Here is a 14,751-nt window from a genome sequence, read left to right on the forward strand (position 1 = left end):
ATCTATCTCTTTTTAAATTTTTAGTCCATCAAAATCGAAACATGAAAAATCATCAAAAATGTATTCAAAGATTTATAAGCAGTGATATTCATTGCAGCATTTTTTATATGAAAGAAATGTTTTAAACAACCTAAATATTCCAGCTAGGATATTGGATAAATAATGAAGCAACATCCATATGATGGAATTTTACAGAAAAATATTCATTATATAATATTGAATTAAAATGTATGATACAAAACTGTTCCTGTAATTTGGTACCAACTTTGAATTTTGGAGAGAGAGAAAGAGAAATGGATAACAAAACTAGAAAAAACTATGTCACAACTTGTTTTTATAGCAATTATCACTCAGGGTAGAATTATAAGTGGCTTTTATTTTCTTTTTTATATTTTTCACTTTTTTCCAAATTTCCTACAATAAACAAATTTAACTTTTGTCAAAAGGAAAAAATGATAGATTTACTTGAAACCAAAATTAAGAAGAAAATCTTTAGTATGACATTAATCGAGGAAGTCTCCGTCCATTAAAGATAAGCAATCACACTAACTAAATGAGTCTCAGTTACAACCAGTTTCTGCGTTAGGAAATCCCAGTGTGAGTCATTGATGTACACAGATCACAATCCAGTGTATGCAGTAAAAAATCATCATTAACTCCCTTTGAGAAGGGTGAGTATAAATTATCTTTTTTAAAAAAATTGGAACCACAAAATGCCAATCTCAGTCTTAAAAAAATATAAATAAAGTCAGCACTGTATTAAAATAGATTTAATCACATTTGTTTGTGGCAAAGAAAATTGCTTCTCATGCATATAACCTTATCCCTTTGGCTTCATAAACTTTCCCAGTGGCAGTAAATTGCGGTATTGTCAACAAGAGATTATGCTTTTTCAAGCATGACAATCTCAAATTTTAAAAATAGACTCCTAGAATATTACCACAGCCTTTCTTCAGGGGGAGTCATGTTAGGTGATAGTTTATTTTGTGCCATGGTAACTTCAATTAATATATATGTAATGTTTCCTATATGTACCAAGCACCATGCCATTGGATTTTGTGTACATTATCTGGCTTATGCCTTAAAACAACCTTATTGGATTCTGTTGTTTTTATCCCCATTCTATAGATGAGGAGACTGAAAAAAGAAATCTTAAGTGGCTTGCATGTGGTCTAATGGCTAGTAAGAGCAAAGGCTGGATCTCAACTCAGGTCCTTTGGCTTTGGGACCAGATTCTGTTTTTCCTCCATTTGTGTAGATAATTTGTATAGCTTGTTTACAGTGGCACTGATACAGCTGCAGAAGTCTTTTTTTACAATTTTATCTAACAATACGTTGTGATATTTGGAGTATCTTAACACAGCTCGTACGAAATTTATGGAATGAAGAAAGGAGCAGGAAGAACATTTAAAATTTGTAAAAGCCACTGTCTTTGAAACAATGACTCCATTTTCTTTGTGTATTGCACTTATGAGCCCCAGTCATGGTGCTCTACAAACAACCGTGAGAATTAATGAGATTTGTTAAGATGCCCTTATTTTGCTTAGACTGGCAAAGGGGAGAATAGTATTTTCAAATGACCAAAAGAATCATTAAGACAATAGTCTTCATAAATCATTCTCAGTATAAAACAAAATTTTATTTATTCTCAAATTGTCTGAGTAAGTGTTTCATACCCCTGATTTCATTTGCTCATGTAAAGCCTAAAGAGGAATTTCAGATATCAGTGAGAAGGCTGACTGCACTTTTGGAAGAGCTTGCCAAAGAAAACGAGGAAAGGATTGCATTGCTGTTCTGACACTTTAAGTCAATAATTGGGCATCCGGCCTTCTTTGTCCTGAGCAATGTTGCTTATATGTGCCAGTTTCTCTCTTCAGCTCTCACAGCAGGCTTCTCATAATTTTGAAGCTATTGGGACAGAACAAAAGAAAGTGCCATTTCTGGGACTGGTGGGGTGATAGTGTAGTTTGCTTGGCTGGCCTAGAGGAAGATATGGCAATCGGTGACCTATGTGAAGAGCCACGTCGAACATTTGCTTCATGCTAGTATCAGTCTTCAGATTGTTATTTCAAGCTGATAAGCATTTTTAATGACCTCAAGTACAGCTTTGAGCAAGGCACTCCAGCAGTGCCTTCAGGAGAGCATTCCTAACTACGTAGAAAATGTAGAAGCCCATTAGGACTGCAAATTCTGCCCAGCCATCCTACATCCGCCGCGACCACTTATGTAACAGATAACCTGTGGAGATGCTGAACTTGGAACCATTACAAGGCTAATATTTTCACAAGGAAGACTGTTATTGAACAGTTTTCTAGTGGATTCAGCACATGCAGGTTTTTCTACAGCAAGCAGGCACTTGAGTGTGTTCTGGTTTTGTTTCTTCAGTAAATACCTTTGGAAAGGATAGTACAGGGGAAAATTCCTCTCTTGGTTTATTTTAGTTGCCCTCTGCCCCTCCTATAGATTCTTAAAGAATGAGCTCCATTTGACTCGCAATTTGTGTCCTTTTTCTGGTTAAAATTACCTTTAAGGGCTCCAGAACCACAGGGTAGCCAGCAGTTTTTAGTGGTCTCCTGGAGTGATAGATCTTTGGGTGATAGGAATTGATTTTCCTCCTCTTGACACACCAGGTCTCGGAGGGTGCAGTTATTTCATTCCCTGATTGTACCTAGCAGAACCGGCCACAGGGAGCATGAAGGTGAAAGTGTGAGGGACGCTCAGGGAACGAGCAGGTGTGTCCTCGGATGGGCCTGCTTTGCTGTCCCTTGAGAGAGATGCTTGCTGGCGAAACAATTGAGACAGAATTGTCTCAAGTCAAAGTCACCGCCTGTGTAACTTGGGCTGTTTTATTCGAACATGACGGTTCAGATGGTCTCGTCCAGGATCCCAGCAAAGCTCTTGCCCTCAGGTGCTTGGGCGCTCCGGCCTGTTTTGCATTGGTCACTGGTTCAGTGAGCTCTCTGATACTTTCAACATCAAACTTATCATTTTGTTTCTGAATCTTTCATGTGACTTTTGATCAAGGAGTTTTGCTACAGAAACAACAGGAATCATAGCATTATGCATTTACCAAGAAAGACCACATTTGCCTACACTATGTTCATTCTCCATTTTAAATGTTTGCCCTGATACGGATCAAAAAAAAAAAAAAAAAGACACTTTTTCAAGAAAGAAAAAGCTCAGCAGTTCCTACGAATGGTCATGAACAGCGATAGGCATGCTGGTGAGGGGGTTCCTTCCACAAGCTGTGTTATTGTTTTTCCACGGTTTACTTTAAAAAGGGGAAATATTCTGTTGACTTTATTGTTTCATTGTCATGGGGTAGAAATAAGTAAACAACACTGAAAAGGTTACGATAGCAGATGAAAGCAAACTGAAAAATCTTTGAATGGCACAAGCATTCATCTGCTCTCCAAGGACCTTTGAATAAGCTTAACCAACACAGAGCTCCACAACCCACAGACTGACAGTTAATGTGATTTCTGTGACCCAAGGGTTGGAAAGGGAGTGTTTCCTTTATGGAGTCAGGGGTCATGGTGGATATTCATAGTCAGAAGACAGAGAACATTAGCTCCTGAGTCTGAGTTTAAATCCTAGTCCTACCCTTACTAGCTCAGTAGCCTTGCATACGTTTACTTTTTTAAAAAAAGGAAAAGATCTCCCTGGACCTCAGTTTCCTCATCTTTAAAATGGAGATAATAGAACCTTCTTTACAGGGTTGCTCTGAGGTCCAGATGAGAAAAGCCACATGAAGCACTGCCCGCTGCCAGCACATATTAGACACTAGGTAAATGTTGGCTCTTATGGTTATTGGATACCTTCCACTTTATTATTTTTGTTTCTATAAATATTATTTAATATATTTATTTCACTATGAGTGAAGTGTCAGAGAAATTTGGCAAAGAATTATTTAGGCCTTAACCTGTTTAATCAATTCTTAGATGTATTTTTTTTTTACATTTTACTGTCTCTAGATTCTACATTTATCTTACAGTAAATGACAATATGAGATTATTGCTGGCCATCTTTTTACATTTGAACATGTCAAAAACTGGAGTGAATCTTGTAACTGATGGCACGTTAGATTTGATAACCTATGATCACAGACAAAGCTGCTTCCTTTAGAACTTATGGTTGTAACAACACTGTAGACATTTTATTGATACCAGTAATAAACCTGTGGCATACTTTTCAATTACATTTTTAATTAGACTGTCCAGCAAATCTCATAAATTACATGCATTAATTGCCACTTTAAATAAATTGCATTGCCTTTAAGAACATGCAAAATACAACATTAAAACAGGTTACCAAAAGAGCAGAAAATCTCGAGAAGAGGAAACTAGTACATGAAGTAAGTTTCAAGTCGTTAGATGTAAGTTGAATGAGTAGGTGGGTGTGTGGGTGATTGGCTGGAATGTCAGTTGGAGAGGCATTCTGTAAAACAGAAATAATACAGAAGAGCCACCCCATCCATGGGACTGCATTGGATGGTCTCTGAAAGCAATACCTATGGGAAAATGAAGATCTGAAGTTACATTCTTCCTTTAACATCTTCTTCCTGACACACACACACACACACACACACACACACACACACACACACACACACTGGTGGGGGGCAGAGGAGAGAACCCGCAGAATGTCTAAAAGATAAAAGAAGAGGTGGTCATCATTGCATATATATCTATAACACGTATGCATTTACAAGGGCCTTCTTAATTGGAGAAAATAGCTATATTTGTTCTGTTCTTCTTACTAGATATTTGTCAAATAAGTCACTGTTTAAATTGTAGGACTGTGGATCTCTGCTGGAAAGTTCTCCAGAATCAGAGCAGAAAGCATTTCTTAGAGACTGGATGCTAAACATGCTTTTACCCAAACCAAGGGATTCTAGCCATCTCCATGTCCCTCTCAGAAATCCTAAATCCTAAGTGGACAGCCAGCCCATCCCTTTGAGCAGGGCTTCTCTGCACCGTAGCGTAGGGGAGATTGTCATTTCCATCGATTTCTCAGTGAACAGGCCAATTGCATAGCTTCTTATTAAAGTAAATTGTCCACTGCAGAACACAAAACTGAATTGGAGGGGCTGGGCAAAGACGTGCCTTGTTCTGAACAATAGGATAAGCATTCTTCCTTTATGTAAGTCTTGCATGTTGAATTGGGTAAGAGCCTTAATTATAGGAAAGAATTATCCATGCCATCATAAGAAAAGCAGGCAGGTTATTGTAACAGTATGGACTGCACCTGACTGGGAGAGTCAGGAGCCAAGGCAACTCCTGCCTCACACAGACCTTGTCCTGTTCTCCCAGGTCATCAAGCCCCTGCAAAGTCCAGGTCTCTAGATTCTTCCCAGATTTCTACAAAGGGAAAATTCCTAGTCTTATGAATAGTATTCTATTTCCTATAACTCCATTACTAAAAGTTATTCAGTTATATTCAGTTATTTGAAACACTGAATTATAATAAAGGGCATTTTCTGTGCATGTGGAATAGACATATCCACTATAATATTTAATTGAGTCTGAAAAACGTGAAAGTATGCCTGACAAGAAGGTACATATAAAACGTTTCTGAGTATCTTGAACTCCTCTGAACTTTACTTGCTAAAGAGAGAAGCTGCTAGAGTGTCAGAGAATATCCAGTTGTCTTCTTCAGCTTTCTGATTTGTAAAATAATTGAATTGGATAATTCCCTAAAATCTCTCCCACTCCGCATTTTTAACATTTAATATCATGGAGCAAGCCAGGTCACCACAAGCTTGACAATGACCATTGAAGATGGCAGGACTGTCCTTTTCACCAGTAGGGGCACAGCAACCTGCCCTCTTGATGTTTCTGTGTCTTAGGCATTGACTTCTAACCAGTTGGTCATGTCATTGATCTTGAGATACACGCACTCATCCAGATCTTTTCAGGAGTTAAGATCACATGGTTCGATCATCAGTCTCCAGATAAAAATATTTCGGTTTTTTCCCTACCTAATTAGGAAAAATAAAGGAAGTTGTTGTACCTTATGCATTCGAAACATCACTTGCTCTGGTCCAAATGTCAGTCCCAGCTTCCTCCAAGTTTGCCTGTGAAGGAGAGGATTAAACATATCAGCCTATCTTATCCCACTCCTACCTCCCAACCCTGACCTCCAGGCTTTGCTCCACCTCATTCTCTAGGGACGTGGAGGGTTTCACTTCCTACAAGGTCTGTCTGCTTTTGCAACTAACACTCACCCTGCTTTCCCGGGGTGCATTCTTGGTCGGTTGTAGGTATTGATTACATTTTCTCTTCTTGCTCTTTAGAGGGCTTACGCCCTGCTTGCTCGTGTGAAAAAGGTGTGGTGCAAATATTCAGTCTCTCCCTGATGTCAGAGATGCCTTTATAAACAGTGCCCTGTTCCCCACATGAGGGGAGAAACATGAAAAGAGTTGGCTGTTTTTATCCAGCATTCCTTTAGCAGATTAGTTGGCATGTTCAGAAGGTGAAGGCAAATTTAATCCAGAAAAATATAAAAGTTCATGACCAGTCCAAGCAAATAACTGGAAAAGAAAATCCTTTAAAAGGCTAAGGAGAGGTTCAAGCCTATTTCAAACGCATGATCATCTTTTTAAATGTCAAATTCCACCCACTAAACTTCATGCTGTTGTTTTTACCACTCTCATATTTTTTTAACATTATATTTAATTTTTCTATTTTAAAACAGTGAATTCCCATCCCCCTGCTTTCTCCTGAGGCCAAACATAACATGTAAATACCACGAAAGACTCAGTGGGTAAAATGCAAACAGATTACGACAACACACACTGACTGTTCTGTGTCTTTGCTTTTGAAAGATTGTGTTCAAAGCTTTGGGTCCCCTTCCTTTAACACAGAAGAAGAGAAAGATTTATCTGTTTAAAAAAAAACACCAACATTTGGTCAGAAAAATCAAGAGGGTCCCAGTTTTATTTCAGTGTGGTTATCTTATACTTAGCAACTTAAGATGTTGCCTCTTTTTTGTAAGCCTATTGATTGTACAGTATGGGATTAGGAAGGCATGGTTGAAGCATGATAAACTTAAAGTAGAAGCTAGGTATCTCAATAGTCCAAGGTTTTATAATAATATTCTTGAAGCCTCCAGATAATATAACAAAGTAAGAAAAACATTGCCTTGGACTCAAAAGACTTGGACTGGTTCCAACGTTGACTGTCTCACTGTGTGACTCTGAGGAGGTACTCAAACTTTCTGTGAATCATTTTTCCCACCTGTAGAATAAGTAAGCAAAACAAGAGCATTTCTGAGATAACTTTCTGCTCTTCGAATTCTCAGAGCATTCTTCTTTCATTAACTTTAGTCAGAGATGCATGAATTTTCAGTTCATACTGAATGGAAATGTTCTCCTCATAAGGTAAGCTTGGCTATATCTAAGCTTCACATGTTGGAGTTTTGTTTTCCTCTGTCCTTATATTAGACTTCACTACATGACAGTCTGTTAATTCCAGCCTGTCCTTGTGTTTACTAGGAAAAGATTCTGCTGTGGCTTCTTCAGTTCATGCAAGAGCAGGGCATCTCACTGGATGAAGTGGACCAGGAGGGCAACAGCGCCGTTCATGTGGCTTCCCAGCATGGCTACCTCGGGTGCATACAGGTACACAGGCCCTGCTGCTCTGGAGAGAGAAATGAGTGCATCAAGTAATAAAACAAAACATGGGAATTTTGTTCACTGGGAGAATGTCTGGATTAAATCAGCTTTTCCTCTTATAGTGGATAATGAGGAGTCAAACTGATATATTTGTATTTCCAGAAATGCACACAAACATTGGCATAAGTAGCTGTCTGGGTTTCTCCTGGAGTGTCACAGGATGTTGAAGGGGACACTTCTTGCCCTTGCAGCATTACCTTAAAACCCCAATGCTGAGGACAATAGAAATGAAGTACCCCCATGTTCTCAAGACAGCAGGAGACCACTACCAGACTGACATCGCTGAGTCCGTCATATGGAGGGTGCACCGTTCCTGCTGTCATTAGCACACTTCGCCTTCCCAAATGTCTGAAACACAGGACCGAATTTTTAAGAAAGAATTAGAAGAATTCCTCCGAGTAGCAAGCAGGAGGCTTAGGAGAGAGAGTGGTGTGGTTTTCTTCTCCCGTTCTCTGTAGTAGGACCGAGCTTCCCAAAGGCATTCAAAAAGTCCCAGAACTGATTACAGGAGGCCCTCGATATTGGTCCCCTCTGCCCGTGGGCAGGCTCAGCAGGGCCTCAGCTGGCCAGCCGCTCCACCCAAGAGCCTCCGGTGGCCTCATCCTTTTAGCCCAACATACCTTGCGAATATTACCATGTCCTTTGTGTGCAGTGATGTAGAGAGGTTGGGGAGCAGAGCCACAGGAGGTGGGGAGGCCCTTCCCCCTGCCCCAGGCCACCTGGAGGTACATCCAGGAGGGCTGCTTAGAGAGCACAGGGTTCCTACAGAAAGAAGGGTTGGCCTCTCGTCCCACGGCTGAATGCAGAGCTGCACAAAGCTGAGCCACACCCGGTGCCGCCATCCTAACAGCACATAGTGGGAGGCCCTGCGAGAGTCCTCAGAAGCTTGGGGCACACATGAATGTGAAAACTGGGTATTTATTATATATAATAGTTTACATCTGCTAATCCCAAACTCCCAGTCCTTCCCTCTCCCACCCCCCCTGTATGGCACAGGGAACTATATTCAATATCCTGTGATAAACCATAATGGAAAAGAATATTAAATTAAAAATGTCTCTATGTGTATAACTGAGTCACTTTGCTGTACAGCAGAGATTGGCACAGCATTGCCAATCAATTGTAAATCAGCTATACTTCAATTAAAAAATTTTTTTTTAAAAACTGGATAGGCTTTTTTACCTAGAAAATGTAAGGCCCTGACTGACAAAACAAAGAGAGAAGAGAGCTGAAGAGAAGGAGGGAGAGTGACAGTGTGAGGAGAGGAAAAGCTTTGAATTGGAAACAAAGTTTAGAATTGACCTGGAATTTAATTTATGAACATAAATCATAATTACCAGAGTCCAACCAATCACCCCATTCTCATCATTGAAAATGACCCAGCATCTATGGATTTGTTCCCACATCTGCCTGAGACGTAGGAAAAGGCGATTGACAATGTATGGCTGAAGGCCATGATTAAAGAAAATACTTTTACCTCACCAGATTTATACAGTTCAAAATATGTGTATGTAAGAACTCTAAGAAAACAACACTCTTTTTCAGCCTTATTAGGTATTGTATCTTTTATTCCAAACTCAACAGGTACTTACTGAGGTCCTACTGTGAGCAAGGTAGACTGTATCTCAGAGAGAAAACTGGGAAGTGAGAACTTGCTCGGGAAGGTAGAGAGGACTCAGGGAATTCAGACGATATGGAAAAGCAGTAAATGTAAGAGGCAAAAGATTCATAAAACCGGAAAGCAGAGGTCACAGCAAAAAGCTCTCTGCAGCGTCTCCTCACATGCAACCACTCTGTGGAAAGCCACACTGATAGGAAATATTTCAAGTGTCTGGGAAGTTTCCCCACTATTGTTGGCAAAGCGTGCATCTTCTAATTTAAGACACCAACTTGTAAAAGGAGTGATGAGAAAAGAGAGAAATTTAAATTATTACCAGGATCTGCAGAAAGATGAAAGGAGTAGCATTAGTTTTTGTGGAGGAAAAATAATTGAATGAAGACTGAAAACTTCATTTTTCCATTTGACAAAACACTATCATATTTAATAGTATTGAAGTAGACTTTTTTTTTTGAAGTAGACTGTTTTTATCAGCCAATAAATGACTGCAACCCAAAGAAAACCAGCTGATATCACTAGTTCTGTTTGAGATCTTAGTTATTTTCCTTCTTAATATGTGGGGAGAGGCGGTCTGTCTTTTCAGAGTGTTCTTCTCTCCACTTAACACAAATGATATTTTTGGCGCTAGACACCATGGATGTGGAAACTTGAATAATCTTGGAAGCGGGTCTATCCACTGGGTGTGAGAATAAAAAAAATAGGTACAAAGAGATTGAAAGTAGAAAAGGGGGTGAGCGAGGACCTTTATGAAGTGAAGAGGGGACTGAGTATGGAAAACATTGGAAAGATAACTGCAGAGGCCAGAGTCAAGGGGAGTGATAACAGTGTGTTTATGCTGAGTCTCTGAGAGCTCAGGGTGAGGTGATCTCTGGGACACCCTGTGACATGGGTGGCAGTGGCCTTATGGCACCTTTCGTGGTGAGTGATCCTAAACTGAGAGGAAAGTGAAGCTCCTTAATGACTTCTGAGTCTAAGTAGTCTAGGAATTTAAAAATTACAAGTATTTCTTGTGGAAAAAACATTTTCTATTACTAAAATAAATCCAGAGGTCTACAGACTGATCTTGATAGTGTCAAAAAATACGGCAGACTATGACAGTTGATTAATATTGATGTAACAGCTTTCTGTGGGGTCTGTTGTCATCACAGCATAAAAACAAGAGAGTTTTGATTTTTTTTAAATTAACAATGTCAGGGAATTCCCTGGCGGTCCAATGGTTAGGACTCCGGGCTTTCATTGCCAAGGGCAAGGATTCAGTCCCTGGTCAGGGACCTAAGATCCCACAAGACGAGGTGCAGCCGGAAAAAATAATAATAATAATTAACGATGTCGGGCTTCCCTGGTGGCGCAGTGGTTGAGAATCTGCCTGCCAATGCAGGGGACACGGGTTCGAGCCCTGGTCTGGGAAGATCCCACATGCCGCGGAGCAACTAGTCCCGTGAGCCACAATTACTGAGCCTGCGCGTCTGGAGCCCCGTGCTCCGCAAAAAGAGAGGCCGCGATAATGAGAGGCCTGCGCACCGCGATGAAGAGTGGCCCCCTCTTGCCGCAACTAGAGAAAGCCCTCGCACAGAAACGAAGACCCAACACAGCCATAAATAAAATAAATAAATAAACCCAAAGTTTAAAAAATAAATAAATAAATAAAAATAAAAAAAAAATTAAAAAAAAATAATTAACGATGTCAACCATGCTTCATCAAATCTCTCTCCCGTCTACTAACAGTACCCTGGCCAGATTCCTTAACTTTTTGCTTTTGTTTGACTATTAACAGTTACTTCAAACCAGTTTAAAAATCTCAGTCTTATTTCTGGTTCAAAGCATTCTCCTCCCCAATGCAGATCACACTCAGGGTGAAAGGGACTTGATATGGGACTGAGGCATGACTGGCTTTTTACACACCACCTTAGCTCCTATTCCCCTCTCTCTTCTGGGCTCCAGTGTTGGGGACAAAGAGAAGGTATGGAGAGAAAAAGTCAACTGTCTCTTTGCTTTACTGGCAGAGGTCATGGCATCTCCCTGAAAGTTGTCTTGCTTCTTTAGCTCACTATGGTTTGCCACTGGTGCCCTCTGGGGCAGCCTTCAGAGGCTGAATCTCTGGTGGGCACGGTGGGTGGGGACTTCAGAGGGTCCTCTAGAGCCTTCCCACTGATACCTGAGACAGGAGATCTGGCCCCGACCTCACACCCTCCTCCGCCATACAGTCCCCTCCACCTGTGTTGCACCCCACTGTCTCCTGTTGCTAAAGAGCCCTCTCCTTTTTTTTTTTAATTTTTAAATTTATTTTATTGATTTATTCTTTTGGTTGCATTGGGTCTTCGTTGCGGTGCATGGGCTCCTCATTGTAGTGTCTTCTCTTGTTGCAGAGCATGGGCTCTAGGCGCACGGGCTCAGTAGTTGTGGCTCGTGGGCTCTAGAGTGCAGGCTCAGTAGTTGTGATGCACAGGCTTTGTTGCTCCGCTGCATGTGGCATCTTCCTGGACCAGGGATCGAACCCGTGTCCCCTGCATTGGCAGGTGGATTCTTAACCACTGCGCCACCAGGGAAGTCACCCAAGAACGCTTTCCTTTTTAATTGGGTGATAACAAGCTCACAGCAAGCTCCCTTCTACAACATCTGCTCGATATATGGGACATACCCTTGCCATGGCACGTGGTGGGAATGTGGGCCCTGTCATGACAATTCTCTCCTGTTCTTTTTATTCCTGATTGGGTAGGTTCAGCAACAGATCATGTGCGCTGCCCAAGTAAATAGGAAAAAGTAAACAAAATTCCTTCTTTTTCTTATGGGCATCCCCATCTTCAAGGGCCCACCCACTGAAAGGGACAAAGCCTCTCACCACAGACACTGCCCTGCACACCTCATAAAGGAAAGGACTCTAAGGAGGAAGGAACCTCCACCCCTTCCCAGTCTCCTTCTGAGGCTGGTGTGAGATTGATAGTAGTGGGATTCGTTGGCTGCATCATTGTAGGCTCCGAAAAGAGGCATCTGATACTGACCACTGAAAGCTCACCAGAGGCTGTCCTTTGTGTGTGATGGTACTCCTCACCCCCACCGTGTCCCACTGTGGGCTCTGGTGACTGGTTTTGGAACAACAGGAAAAGTTCCATTCAACCTTCTGTAACAGTCATTAAAAAATACGGATGTTTACAGATGGACCTAGAGAATATCATACTAAGTTAAGTCAGACAGAGAAAGACAAATACTATATGGTATCACTCGTATGTGGAATCTGAAAAATAATACAAATGAATCTACATACAAAACAGAAACAGACTCACAGACATAGGAAACAAATTTATGGTTACCAAAGGGGAGAGGGAGGCGGGGGGAGGGATAAATTAGGAGCATGGGATTAACAGATACTAACTACTACGCATCAAATAGATAAACAACAAAGACCTGCTGTATAGCATGGGGAACTATATTCAGTATCTTGTAATAACCTATGATGAAAAAGAATCTGAAAAAAATGTATATAAATACAACTGAATCACTTTGCCGCACACCTGAAACTAGCAATATTGTAAATCAGCTATACTTCAATTCAAAAAAATTAAAAATAAAAAATAAATAATGTTTACAGGGAGGTTCTGATACGATCACTTGTCTCTGCATTCTCTGACAGACCCTGGTTGAATATGGAGCAAATGTCACCATGCAGAACCATGCGGGGGAAAAGCCCTCCCAGAGTGCTGAGCGCCACGGACACACCCTGTGCTCCCGGTACCTGGTGGTGGTGGAGACCTGCATGTCGCTGGCCTCCCAGGTGGTGAAGCTAACCAAGCAGCTGAAGGAGTGAGTGACCTGTTCGTTCCATGAGAACCAAGTCTGGCTGCTCATCGTTGTGCTTAGGTTTCAGCCAGGTCTTTGGAAGGCTCCCTCATGCTGGTCTTACAGGAATTCCCTAGTATCCTCCTCATCTTCTTTTCTTCCTCCATCCCAAGTCCTCATGGCCAGCATTCATGCCATTTCTGCAGAGGCAAAATGATATTTAAACAAAAAAAAAAAATGCAGAGCTAGCTTCCTAAGCAGAGAACTTAAGCCACAGTGGACAAGGGGAGGGAGCCTCTCTCTGTGTTCACATCTCAGGGTCAGATGACGTAGCAGGCGCAGAAAGCACACGTGGGCATCATTCCAAACTTCTGTCCTTAACAGTCTAGCAAATCATCAAAAGCAAGAGAGAGAGAGAAGGGCTAGAGATGGGCCAGTTTCTCAGTTTTCTCAAAAAGAAAAATGTATATTTGGGAAATTACAGACAGGTCACCTGGTAAATATCACTGGCAAATTTATTATAAAAATTAAGCAGACAATTGATGAATCCTCAGAATTTAAAATCCTCAGCATGTAAACTTAGCGTGATGTTACTTAAAACACTCTTTGTCTAGCTAAAATCAGTTCTTTTTTGATGAGATGATTCAGCTGGTACACACTGCGTACCTAGATGCCAGGGAAGCATTTCTGGGAGGCTGCCATGATATGCTTGAAGAAAGGAGGACCAGAGAAGAGGCTGTCCGAGGGGTCTCCAGCAGGTTGAAGGATTAAGGAGCTGATGCTTGTCTGAGGGGACCGAGGTCAGCCCTTGCAAAACACATCAGCCAAATGACAGCTGCCATACTAGGAAGGGAATCACTGAACATCAAAAATAGTACTCAAAGTAATGGTGACAGATTAGGAGGACAAACCTTAAAAATTAAACTTTAAGGAAAAAAAATGAAGTTTTACTTTAAAATTATAAAAAATATTTTTTTTCATTCTTTCCTTGCGAAAAAAGACCTGTGGTTGGTAGGAGGCCTTAACTGATCAGAAGTGTAGTTCATGCAACAATATGACGAGTCCTTAGATCCCCTGGCTCCTCGCTAAGCTCGGGGAATTGTTTTCTCTCTCTGCTTCTAGTCTCTTGCCTTAGAGGTAAGAGTCTCTGTACTCCTCTGCTCCTCCCCCGCCAGTACCTAGAATACTCTCTTTAATGAATTTAGGCTTTTACTAGGAAAAAAAATAAAATAAAATTTAAACTTAAAAATTAGAACGGTTCCTTTCCCTCCAAGAATCCTCTGCCCAGTTATACAAGACTCCCCCGGGGCAGGTGAGCTAAGCGAGCTTGAAGGTCTGGGGAAAATGCACACAGATTTATAACTCAGTAAGTTATCTTGCCACAGCGAACATACTTGTACACATGTCTTTATGTACATGTATTGGTGTTTCTGAAAAGAAGTTCCTAGAAAGGGAATTGCCAGAACAAAGTGCATACGTATTTAAAATGTGGATAGATGTTGCCTACTGTCCTTCCAGAACTGTTGTACCAGTGGACACTCCCCCTAGTAGTATATGGACATATCCATCAAGAGGAACTTTAAAATGGTCCAATGGAATGTTTTTTCTTAAGGTTCGTACTCAGAGAAAAGATCACAAAACCTTCCCCTGTCTCTTACCACGGAGTCAGAGAAGCTTTCGTGAG

The 14,751-nt window shown here is 41.0% G+C and overlaps 1 protein-coding gene across 1 annotated transcript in view; it reads left to right on the forward strand.

Annotated features, from left to right (window-relative positions):
* SNCAIP (synuclein alpha interacting protein) overlaps positions 1–14,751 on the forward strand; it is a 147,567-nt gene that overhangs the window by 115,183 nt on the left and 17,633 nt on the right. Inside the window, exons 7-8 of the mRNA XM_068535766.1 lie at positions 7,496–7,621; positions 12,922–13,091. Of these exons, the coding sequence (XP_068391867.1) occupies positions 7,496–7,621; positions 12,922–13,091 (296 nt within the window). The remainder of the gene's footprint in view (positions 1–7,495; positions 7,622–12,921; positions 13,092–14,751) is intronic.

The sequence above is a fragment of the Eschrichtius robustus genome, chromosome 2 (genome assembly GCF_028021215.1).
Source record: "Eschrichtius robustus isolate mEscRob2 chromosome 2, mEscRob2.pri, whole genome shotgun sequence".
Lineage (NCBI taxonomy): Eukaryota > Metazoa > Chordata > Mammalia > Artiodactyla > Eschrichtiidae > Eschrichtius > Eschrichtius robustus.